General features: G+C 43.1%; 1 protein-coding gene across 1 annotated transcript in view; it reads right to left on the bottom strand.

Moving 5' to 3' along the window:
• Positions 1 to 13,075, bottom strand: part of LOC143926641 (cadherin-1-like) — a 68,877-nt gene that overhangs the window by 15,676 nt on the left and 40,126 nt on the right. Inside the window, exons 8-12 of the mRNA XM_077450566.1 lie at positions 11,581 to 11,709; positions 9,249 to 9,431; positions 5,433 to 5,677; positions 2,802 to 2,944; positions 529 to 753 (exon numbers count right to left, since the gene is read on the bottom strand). Of these exons, the coding sequence (XP_077306692.1) occupies positions 529 to 753; positions 2,802 to 2,944; positions 5,433 to 5,677; positions 9,249 to 9,431; positions 11,581 to 11,709 (925 nt within the window). The remainder of the gene's footprint in view (positions 1 to 528; positions 754 to 2,801; positions 2,945 to 5,432; positions 5,678 to 9,248; positions 9,432 to 11,580; positions 11,710 to 13,075) is intronic.

The raw sequence follows: 13,075 nt of genomic DNA, 5'->3' as shown, positions 1-13,075 counted from the left end.
TGGACAGGAATGGCGAGTGTGCGGATAGACGCCGCGGTCACAGGTCCATGGAGATCGCTGGAGCCGGAATGAAGTGGAGCCGCCAGATTCGCTGGTTGACATTTGCGCCGCACAGCGACGCGTTTCGGAGCTTTCACCCTTCATCAGCCGGTCTGTCATAAGACTCCCCACCACAAATAAATCCACCGGCTGAGCTCAGTTTGGCACAACCAGATCACCTTTTCCATATCTCTGATCACTGAGGGTCTCAGCCACAAAGTCCGCCTCTAATGACACCAAACACCCACAATGCACCTGACTGTCACCTTCATACCTTAGAGAGGTTTTGGGTTTTTGCCAGCAGGACGCCGTTCAGCCGCGCTGACATGATTTATTTGACATGTAAATCTTAATGAAGGTCTTTTTGAAATGAAATATCACAGAAATTCTGATAAATCTGATTATGTGATGAATCTAGAATGTTCTACCAGCCATGAGAACGCTGCGCATGCGCACACAAACAGGAGGAAGCGATGTGCGGGAACTTACTGTCATTCTCCACGCTGACTGTCCAGTTGTTGCGAGCTTCGCGGCTCAGTTCTGCCCTGTATGGGGCTGTAAAGGGGGGCAGATCTCTGTCAATAATATTAATAGATACGGGGTCTGCACTCTTCAGGCAGTATACGGCGTCTCCATATTCCGGATACGGCCCGTTATCGTTCACATCTTGGAGTTTGATCTGAAGGGTGCCTGTCCCGGTGGCTGGGGGAGAACCTGTAGGAATCACAATATATATTAAAGAACTTCATAATAAATTCCACATTCTGGGTGGTGATTGTATTACAGCATCTGCAACATTGTCTGTAGCGGTGTACACATCCTATATGGTCAGAGAGTAACCCCGCCATTCTGTCCTGCACCCCTCCGTGCCATCTCCTATCTGCTGCTGGACGGTCACTGAGCCCCCCCATAATCATTCATGGTGCAGGGACACCCCCCATGTGCTCTCTCCCTCCTGTAAGCACACTAAACAACTGCTGCCCCTTTTGGCCTTCAATGCCTGAAATATGTTAGACATGCAGAACGGAGACTATTTGGCACACTGTGGAGATTATGGGATGTACAGATCGATTTTAGACATTTCCGCTCGATGGATTTATCATACATAATGATTTCTAAATAACGGCATAAGTGGGCCAAATGTTTTTTTTATGCTCTAATTATCCGGAGTGCTGCTTTAAAGTGGTTGTAAACCCTCCCCCACAACTTTGTCCCATGTAATTCAGAATAAAAAACACGGCTTGTAGATATCTCCTTACTTGCTCAGTATTGTTGTAATCCTTTTTGTTCTTTAGAATGACGTCACTGAGCGTGCCCAGATCTCCCCTGATTTACGGCACACTCTCAATGTGCTTGTCTATCTGTTATCAGGACTTCCTACGGCACAACACTGAACTCCCAGGAGGCTGCAGAATCACTCAGAACTTCCTCCTACACCCCGTGTGACCATGTGACATCACATACAGTGTAAATCAGGGCATGGGACAGCATTACTGAAGACTGACATAGGCAAACACTAGATAATCGTCACGAGTAAATACCATGAAATAAAACAAGTCAGCTATGAACAGGGAAGGAGGGTTGCCATAGTAACGTTGGATTGAGAAAGAGGCTTGGTAAACAGTACAGGAAGTGCTCGATGTAAGGGCGGAAATACACTCCACTGTGGACTCAGAAAACAATACTTAAAGCGGGATTCCACCCTAAAGTGGAACCTCCGCTGATCGGAACCCCCCCCCCCTCCGGTGTCACAATTGACACGTTTCAGGGGGGAGGGGGGGTGCAGATACCTGTCAAAGACAGGTATTTTCACCCACTTCCGGGCATAGACTCCCGTGGGAGTCTACGCCATTTCCTGTCCTGCCGCGCTGTCTGCTGGGACACACACAGGTCCCAGTGACAGCGCGGAGATTTCCTATTGCGCGGCACGGCTCGCGCATGCGCAGTAGGGAACCGGGAAGTGAAGCCGATTCGCTTCACTTCCTGATTCCCTCACCTAGAATGGTGGCGGCAGCAGCCGAGAGCCGAGCGATCGATCGGCCTCAGCATCGCTGGAACCCGGGACAGGTGAGTGTCCATTTATTAAAAGTCAGCAGCTGTAGTATTTATAGCTGCTGGCTTTTAATATTTTTTTTTTTGGTGGAATCCCTCTTTAAGATAGCGCTGCCTAACCCCTGGAAACAAGTTTTTTAAAGTTTCTGTAAACAGTAAGTAATATGTGATTTGGGCTGATTACAGCGGCTATAGTCTGATAATGACTTATTATAATGGACTAAATGAAAAGAGGCATCAGAGTGGAAGAGTTTACTTCCTCTTTAAGGGTGTAGTAAGGAGAGCAGAATAAGAGAAGTTCTGCCCTTTATATATTTATTTCTGGGGGTTGTCAATTTTTTATAAAGTGAATGAAATGTATAAAAATGTGACTTGTTTGTAGTTCCGGTGTAAATGGCCCCGGGCTCTGTGGAGCGGAGAACACCAAACTGGTGAGACCTTCCATGGCTGATGTAGTTGTGTGGAATTTCACCTGACAATGGTCACCAGGACCTATGAAGAGGGTGAATTTTACTATAATCCATGTTCTGATGCCACCACCTTGGCAGTACACCCCTTCTACCATGAAGCCGTGTGCCCTCCTGTATATAGTTTCAGAAATGCAGACATTTGTCCCAACCACACAACATGCAGGAAAAGCAAATCTAAAAACCAACGTCCAGAAACCATCAGATGTTCTCCGAGACATCGGAGACTTGAGGAACACTCACCATTGTCCACAGCCAAGATGATGGCTCTATAAATGTCGTCCTTCACAAACACCGACTCTCGATCCAACTGTCCGTTTCCTGTGATGATTCCATTATCCGGGTTCACGCTGAGCCACCCGGCCGGGTCATTGGCTATTCTATAGCTGCAGGAAAACATTTAAAAAGTTTGTCACGACCAACGTCTGAGTTTCCGTATTGGGGTTGTTTGTATATCGGGGGATCTCTATCAAATATCAGATATAAGATGGACGATTGGGCCTCCTGGAACTGTAAAACATCACAAGATTCAGCAACTTTCTTTGTATCTTTGGGTATATACAGTGAACCCTAAGTTGTCCTTCTGTAATCCTGAGGAAGTGGAAAGTGAAACACGTCAATGCACAAGGGCTCACTTAATTGTACAGTTTTTTGGAACGCCACAACTGTGATTGGTGTATCATTGCCCTTGTTATACACAGTGAAGTATATGTTTTTACCAATGTATAGATATTACATGCTTTATTTTAATATTGTTTTTGTACACTAATAGAAATCTATGTTTTTGTACTATTTATTGTCCCATCTGCCTTTAAAGTCCAACCAAACATCTTTTCCTGTTTCTAGGCTATTTCTTTGACAAAGTAATACTGCTGAGTGTTAGCTCCAGTGATTTCCTGATATATTGTATGTTTATAGATTCCACATGGTGTGTCAGAGGGGCTGAGGATCTGGAGAAGTTCGAAGCAAAGAATAGAGGACTCATCCTATCCAGTGGCTCCCATAGGGGTAGCACTAAAGGTGTTTTTCTGGTGGTTTTCTGGCCCCATTGAGGAGATTTCTTATTTCTTGTCCTGACAGGAAGTGTTAGGACAAGACATAGACAGCAATAAACACCTAACAGAGGCTCTAATCATTTACCGCTCTATCCAAAACAAGGTAAATAGTTTTGCCCGGCGTTGGTCTTTAATGGGCTGGCAGATACGAGCCCATCGACATCCCCAGCTGTGGCTGTATAAAGCTCTTGAGTGAGGCCTTAGGTGGAGCTGCGTGGCGGTGCACTTTATAAATGGAAGATGTAGAAATATGAAGGATGATGGATGTAGATTGTGACAGGAGTCACTTTGGGCGGGGGGCCCGTGGAACCCAGAATCCATTGGAGAGGTTGGGAAACCCTTGCTTCAGCTCCCCATGCGCCTCCTATGCCTAAGTTACCCTGTGTCTAATAGGGACACAGGGTGACCAAGAACCCCAGTCTGATCTGTACTAATCAGACTCACTGTACAACCAAACTGGAATGTTGTGTGTGTGTGTGTGTGTGTATGTGTGTGTGTATGTGTATGTATATATATATTGAATATTGTCTCATATTGTTGGGGGTTCTAAGTGCAGAGATACTGCTCTAGTCTCCAATCCCACGGTAAAAGTATCCACCTTGATTGGACTTCACAGTGCTGGCTCTGCTCGTAATGAAGTAGAAAAATAAGTTCCTGGGTGGCCGCACTTCAGAAAGGCATCTTTATTTAGTTGCATAAAATCCAAAATACAGTCACATCATCAAAACATGGCAAACAGGATAGCTAGCTAAGGATAGTTAGCTATCTATCCTGTTTGCTATGTTTTGATGATGTGACTATATTTTGGATTTTATGCAACTAAATAAAGATGCCTTTCTGAAGTGCGGCCACCCAGGAACTTATTTTTCTACTTCATACTGTTGGGGGCTCTTTGTTGGGTCATTTGGGGTGTGGTTGTATTCCATTGTTCTATTGTGCCTGTCTGCCTTGAGTATTATGAGATGTGTATGTAGATTAGCTGCTGATTGGACAATCTACCCCACCCAGAATGCAAAGGTAGGGGATTGTTCTTAGTGTTACCTCTGTGTACCTGTGTTTTAAAAAACAGTTTCATGTTCAGCAACCAAAACGAGTACTGTCTACTTATTGGTTGTCAGCAGTTTGGAATATCTGATATCTATATTCAGACTGGGAGGAAGCGGTATATGACAAACACACTCAAGCGGAGTGAGGGACGTTTTGCTACAGATGTGGAAGGTTGTCGGGTTTCAGAAATCTTACTGTGACAGTGGGGTCACTTTGGACACAGGGTGAATAAAAGAAACCCCCGATATGGTCTGTGATAGCCATATTCAAGGCTGTATATACATTGTATATAGATTGGATGTATACTGTATATGGGGGTTAAGTATCATTGCTGTGAGGAATTAAGTTGTTTTGCATTTCTATTGTTCATTTAAGTCTGTCCTTGTGTGTATTGTAAAGTGCCAGACAGACTGGCTGCCAACCCTTTGTGAAAAGATGTGTATTGGGTGGGATCGTTTGAAGCCTAGCAGACGTCAGGATGAGGTGTTGATTCTTGGGATGTGTGGGTGGAGCTGGGCTCTTGTTCATGTTAAAGCATGTGCCTTGAATTGTGTATAAAGTTACAATGTTTCTCAATAATAAAGTCATTCCTACTACAGAAGAGACAGAGTGCGTCTCGTCCTTTTGCCAGAGGGGTCGGCTCCTATAGGAAAGGGTCGTTTAGCTGTGGATATTGGTCGCGAGTGGATGTGTGTCTAGGAGAGGGAACATCGTAAACGGCGTTAACCCCCTTTATATTAGGGGTGCCGTTACACTTACAATCACCACTCACGTGATCTTTTGGATCTGCGCCTTGTCGGGGTCCTGAGCCGTGTAGGACGCCACCTCTTGGCCGCTCGGCAGATCCTCCCGGACAGTGACATTCTTCACTGGCGGTACGAAGATCGGAGCCTCATTCAAATCCTCCACATCCACCGTGACGGTGGCGGTAGAAGTTACCAGTGGTACAGAAAAGCCGACTTGGTTGGTGGCCGCTACCAACAGGATGTATTGTCTCTTCAGTTCAAAGTCCAGTCCCTGCAAGCAGGAGGAAATGATTGATTGACAGTTATACATCAGAATATTATAGCAGCTCGATCTGGTGCATCGATTATTCTTATTATTGCTCATTACATAGGCAGGCTCTGCTTCCTGCTTAGAGGAGCTACACAGTGCAGATCCCAATGCAAGTCTACAAGTGAGGACTAACTAGAACCAAAAAGGATAAAGTGTCCATCCAAAGCTGGATATCCCGGGTTAGCTGTATCTGTTGTTGCATCCAATATTCAGATTCAGAATTCAGAATAGTTTATTAATCCCAAAGGGAGGTTATTAAGATACAATTACATTCAACAAAGACAACACAAACTCACAATAACAATAACAGCAAGTCAATAAACAATAACCATACAGTACATTTAAATAAACAAATTCAAATTAAATTTGCACTTTACTGTAATAAACATACCATCCTATTAAAATACTACATAGAATTATAACACCGATTGAAAAATAACAGAAAACCAAATTACAAAATGCAAATATTGCACCACTTTCTCTAACATTATCCTAAAAATGATTACACATATTTACCAATACCAACATGATATAAATCTGCATAAAAATAAAAAAATGGTCAACGCATTTCAGGATTAACTGTTAGCTCACACAGGCAGCCAGGGGGCAGTATAAACAGGAGGCGTTTATATGACTAGAACAGGCAGTGAGGAGACAACATATTACCCCCTTACTGCCTGTCACCGATGCACCGTGGAACCCGGCAACCTATGTGCACGAGTCCTAGGGAAGTCTGTGATGTTAGATAACTCTGTATAGTGCCGTAGTCTGTCCTGCTGAGGTCCTCCGTGACCTTAATTAGTTTAGTTGGCTTTCTCTGCATCCTCTCCAGATCCACAACTTTCTATTTGGTGAAAAGGTCCCCAAATCTGTATTTCTTCCTCCATCTTTCTACCGTTTTGCAAAAATCCTGCTAAGGCTCCTGTACATTAGAGAGCTGCCCGTGGAACTATATTCAGATATATTTAACTTTGTCCAACTATGTCCAACTATACCCAAATATACACAACTATACCCAAATATACCAAACTATACCTAACTATATTCAATTGTGTCCAACTATGCCCAACTATATCCAGCTATACCCAACTATACCCAACTATACCCAACTATACCAAACTATACCAAACTATACCCAACTATACCCAACTATACCCAACTATACCCAACTATACCAAACTATACACAACTATACACAACTATACACAACTATACACAACTATACACAACTATACCCAACTATACCCAACTATACCAAACTATACCAAACTATACACAACTATACCAAACTATACCTAACTATATTCAATTGTGTCCAACTATGCCCAACTATATCCAGCTATACCCAACTATACCAAACTATACCCAACTATACCCAACTATACCCAAATATACCAAACTATACACAACTATACACAACTATACACAACTATACACAACTATACCCAACTATACCCAACTATACCAAACTATACCCAACTATACCAAACTATACACAACTATACACAACTATACCCAACTATACCCAACTATACCCAACTATACCCAACTATACCCAAATATACCAAACTATACACAACTATACACAACTATACACAACTATACCCAACTATACCCAACTATACCCAACTATACCAAACTATACCCAACTATACCAAACTATACACAACTATACACAACTATACCCAACTATACCCAACTATACCCAACTATACCCAACTATACCAAACTATACACAACTATACACAACTATACCCAACTATACCCAACTATACCCAACTATACCCAACTATACCCAACTATATTCAATTGTGTCCAACTAAGTCCAACTATGTCCAACTATACCCAGATATAACCAACTATATTCAATTATGTCCAACTATGTCGAATTATATTGAACTCTGTCCAACTATACCTATGGAAATGTACCCAACCAGAACCCCAAATATACTCAACTATATTCATGTATATACCCAACTATACCCAAATATGTCCAACTACCGTAGTATAGTAACTATAGGTATAGTTGAATATAGTTTGGTATACTGTATATCCGACTATGTCTGACTATACCTAACTATGTCCAGCTATGTCCAACTACATTATGTCCGACTATTTCCAACTATGTCCAACTATACTCAATTCTGTCCAACTATACCCAACTACAGTATGTCCGACTATTTCCAACTATGTCCAACTATACTCAATTCTGTCCAACTATACCCAACTACAGTATGTCCGACTATGTCCAACTATACTAAACTGTGTCAAACTATATTCAACTCTGTCCACTATAACCAGAACCCCAACTTATCCCAACTATACCCAACTATGTCCAACTATGTCCAACTATGTCCAATTATGCCCAACAATACCCAACTATATCCAACTATACCCAACTATACCCAACTATGTCCAATTATGCCCAACAATACCCAACTATATCCAACTATACCCAACTATACCCAACTATGTCCAATTATGCCCAACAATACCCAACTATATACAACTATGTCCGACTATGTCTGACTATACTCAACTATGTCCAAATATACCCAGCTTTGTCTATCTATGTCCAACTACAGTATGTCCGACTATGTCCAACTAAGTCCAACTATACTCATCTGTGTATAACTTTACCCAACTATATACCCAACTATACCCAGCTTTGTCCAACTACATCCAACTATACTCAACTGTGTATAACTATACCCAACTATACCCAGCTATTTCCAACTATGTCCAACTACAGTATGTCCGACTATCTCCAACTATACCCAATTATGCCCAACTATCTCCAACTATACCCAACTACAGTACATCCAACTATCTCCAACTATACCCAACTACAGTACATCCAACTATCTCCAACTATACCCAACTACAGTGAAATATATATAATACAGCCGATGAAATATGGTAAGGAAAACATGAGAAAAAACATGAGAAAAGTCAAATTGCATGTAAAGTAACAGAAAGATCAGTCTGTGTGGTCCTAGACCTAGAATAAATGCTGTTATTTCTGATTAACACTCTGCAGTTGTTTATGAAATCCAAACTTCAGGTAGAAAAGAATCCTTCAATAAATTAACTGTATTTAAAAGTAATTATGGTAATATAACACCCAATATCAGCCAGTTGCAGTTCCTTTCCTAGCAGAGCTCAGACTAGGAGAGGGAGAAGCAGCAGAAGGAGGTAATATGTAGTGCTCATGTACTCACAAGCAGCATGCTGACAGCAAAAGAGAGCAGAGTGACAGTGAGAAGAGCTCATCAGTCAGCTGTTTCTCCCTTACTGTCCAATCACAGGCTGGGGAAGGGACAAGACCTGGTTCTATTATATAAATGTAATAACAGTGGGGTCTCTGGGCTGCCTGTGCTGTGTATATCTCAGGAATCCATGGAGAGGAATATAAAGTATTTGGCTGGTGAAGCAGCTCTCATGTACAGATGTAATCGGTGTATTTGGCTGATGCCTGGAGTCCAGCTCTACATAAGGACGACTCTTATTATGGCAACCACAATGAGCTTACCTTCACCGTTGTCAGCTGACCCATGTTATCTGGGGTTGTAGTTATGCCAAATAGGTTTCCTTCATTGCCTTTAACAATCTTAAATAGGGCTGTCCAGGCGTCTGTGTTGGGGATGTCGTCATCTGTGACCGTCAGGAGTGCAACATTGTACCCCACAGCGTTTTCAGGGACCTTCGCTGAGTACTGAAATTAAGAGATCTCATGTCAGAACTACAACATAACGGTCTTCATGAATGTAGAACTATATGTCAGGGCTTCTCCAAAATGGCCTCCGCCTACAGGACCATAACAAAATGCCTTCCACCTACAGGACCATAACAAAATGGCCTCCGCCTACAGGACCAGAACAAAATGGCCTCCGCCTACAGGACCAGAACAAAATGGCCTCCGCCTACAGGACCAGAACAAAATGGTCTCCGCCTACAGGACCATAACAAAATGGCCTCCGCCTACAGGACCAGAACAAAATGGCCTCCGCCTACAGGACCAGAACAAAATGGCCTCCGCCTACAGGACCATAACAAAATGGCCTCCGCCTACAGGACCATAACAAAATGGTCTCCGCCTACAGGACCATACCAAGATGTCCTCTGTTTGCAGGACCATAACAAAATGGCCTCCTCCTACCCATACACGGATCTCTGCCCATACACGGATCTCTACCCATACACGGATCTCTGCCCATACACGGATCTCCGTTACAGTTTTTTAATATGAATGGCCGCGCTTAGGTCTACAAATGGTTGCTGCCACCCTAAAAATATCTACAGCCCCTTCAGGTGCTGTTGACATGAGAATGTTATATATAAGGAAGATTAGGGTCTGGGGCGCTACCTCCTGCTGTTTGAGATATAATAGACTGAGAAAAGGAAGGGGGAGAAAATGACTCTCTAACCCCGATTGTTATATAACCCAAATGTGTTTATAACCTGTAACAAGCAGCCTACTACGTAAAAAGGGCCAGATTCACACTCTGTCTCCTATATTCTTTAGAGCCACACTTATACACCAGGGTATCCCCTCACCCAAAATTAGGTGTATTCAATTAAATATCCAGCACCATGTGTAAAAGTTTACCCCGTATTGATACCCAACATATACTCTAAACGGGCTACAAATAAGCACCCTAAGCCTATAGTATATTCGTGCTGCTACATCGAGCTATAGCAAAACCTTTGAAAATGAGCCAAAGTGATAAGAGAAACGGCAATTCTGGTAATGAAAATATATACAAAAGTATGTGAACTAAACCATAAATATGAATATTTTAAATATGTATATACGTGGAGAAACCACAAGATGTATAAAAGGACCCCAGAACACCATCCAAATGTAATCAAAAGTCAATATAAATCCATAAATAGTATATAGCTATATATCACTTATGTCCATAAAGTGCCAAGTGCTGAAAAATGCAAAAACAGTCCAAAAAATGTGCAAAATATTAGGAAATATATATATGTGCAAAAACCTGTGAGGAATGTGCAGGAGAGCAATCTTATATATGCTGCATTGGCTGCAAATATATAAATAGTGTCCTCAGTCTCTATATATCAAATTCCCAGGCACCATGAGGGAAGTCAAAATCAAATATAGGTGACTTTTGTGCTTGATCAGGATGATCCGGTGACTTTCGTGCTCCCCCCACTCAGGTCCCCACTCACCAGATCCCCGCACCCCAAAAAGGGGTCAAATGCCTCCAATCCTTCTATATGGAGTTGTCTCCGTTCCCCTCGACCTCCTCCTCTCACGGCTCCACTTTATATATCCTCAGGACAATCCCCTTTATATTTATGGCTCCCAGTGCTTTATGATGAGTCCTCAGAGAAAGCAAAAAGCAGCTCCCATGGTGCAGTGTTTTCAATCACCAAAAATTCATTTATTGAAAAGCAAAAATGTATCCAAAAAATACAGAAATTACAAAAAAATGTATTAAAAATACAAATAAAAAATAGAAAATTATAATATTAAAAAATAATGATAAAAATCTTATGGCCAACAGAGACAGTCAAACTAGATAACGGCCAGTACAGAATCCATCTATGTGGTCCCAGTGATGTACAATGAGCCACTATACACCTCCGGGATACACACACTAATCGTCCCTGTGCTGGAAGATGGACTCACGTGGTGCATAAGGGACAGCCGTATACCAATAGCTGGACCTGTCCATGCAAAAACCCAGAGGCACGGACGCTAAGTCTGCGGAGCAGCGGCTCGATTTCCAGGAATAGCAGCTACGACAAACAACTACCCCTTTAGCAGCTGCTACAACATTGTGCGGAGTCACACGGAGCGTTACATAATGGCGGAAGGCGGGATTCTCTCTCACCTGGATGGGATCGAATACGGGAGCGTTGTCATTGGCGTCTGTTACGGTGATCACAGCTTTGCCGGTGGTTTCAAATCCGACCCCCTCCTGGTCCGCGGCTTTGAGAGTCAGAGTATACACAGGATACAGCTGAGAAGAATATGATAATAAAAGTCATTAATAAATATTATGTATCGGAAATACAATCATTGTGTGTTCTTCCCTGAAAATACAAAGAATCATCAGAAGATCCTCCTTCCATTATACCTGATGATGAATTACATTCTATTCCATGTCCAGCAGCACTCACCAACAGGGGGCAGTAAGGAGCAAAGACTTCATTGGCCCTTGCAGGCCGATCTAAAGGGAAAACAAGTTTCCATGTTGCTTATTGGAATTTTCTTTTTTTTTTTTTTGGGCCAAAAACAATCACTGATTTGGGCCAATTAGCTCTGATCCATTTAAATAAGATTCCCGAAATGTAGAGTGTGGTCAGTTTGGACTCACCGTGTGACCGCACTGACCGGGTCACATGATCCTCCATACTCTGAAGTAGCGGATATTTCCTGAATGGAGCTGTGAAGACGAGGGGAGTTTATGATTTGCCCTGAATGGGAAGTCGTGATTCTCATGGAGCGTCTAGGACTTGAATTTGGGGTGGAGACACTTTTAGAAGACACTTTCACAAAACGTCTGCACCGGTTTCTCTCATTTTGCCAAAATAAAGTTGGTCCTAATTAGCTCCAATTTATTTTTATTTTTTTGTGTAACCAGGTGCTGGGCTACAGCTATATGGAGGAGGAGACATTGCACTTCATTCCTCTTTCCATCTACTGAGATGTTGATGTTTTTCTGGACCTCCCGCCTGCAGGGGGCAGGAGACTGGAGAGAGATTCACTTGTTATCTGGAGACCAAACCAACAGAGATCTGAGCTTATAACTAGAACCAAGGAGACCTGGGGCAGTGCGGTGCCACCCACAGCATCTGTACCACGGCCACAGGGAGACTGCCACTCGCCCTCTGCTTCCCACCCCCGATCACTGGGGGTATCAGGGAAAGACCAAGGGGGCCCCCCGTCTACATCAAGAGGTCACAGCAGCACCCTATTAACCCACTCACAGCAAGATACCACGTGTACCCAGTCCACACTGCACCCTATACAGCACTTCTTCCAAACCCAGACTGCACCTATACCAACCCTATACCAGCCCTATACCAGCCCTATACCAACCCTATACCAACCCTATACCAACCCTATACCAGCCCTATACCAGCCCTATACCAGCCCTATACCAACCCTATACCAGCCCTATACCAGCCCTATACCAACCCTATACCAACCCTATACCAACCAAATACCAGCCCTATACCAGCCCTATACCAGCCCTATACCAACCCTATACCAGCCCTATACCAGCCCTATACCAGCCCTATACCAACCCTATACCAACCCTATACCAACCCTATACCAACCCTATACCAACCCTATACCAGCCCTATACCAACCCTATACCA

Source organism: Lithobates pipiens, unplaced genomic scaffold (assembly GCF_037356315.1).
Source record: "Lithobates pipiens isolate NorthernLeopardFrog02 unplaced genomic scaffold, aLitPip1_a1.2 Scaffold_10, whole genome shotgun sequence".
Classification (NCBI taxonomy): Eukaryota; Metazoa; Chordata; class Amphibia; order Anura; family Ranidae; genus Lithobates; species Lithobates pipiens.
The sequence above is the reverse complement of the archived record's forward strand: the minus strand, read 5'-3'. Positions and strand labels throughout refer to the sequence as shown.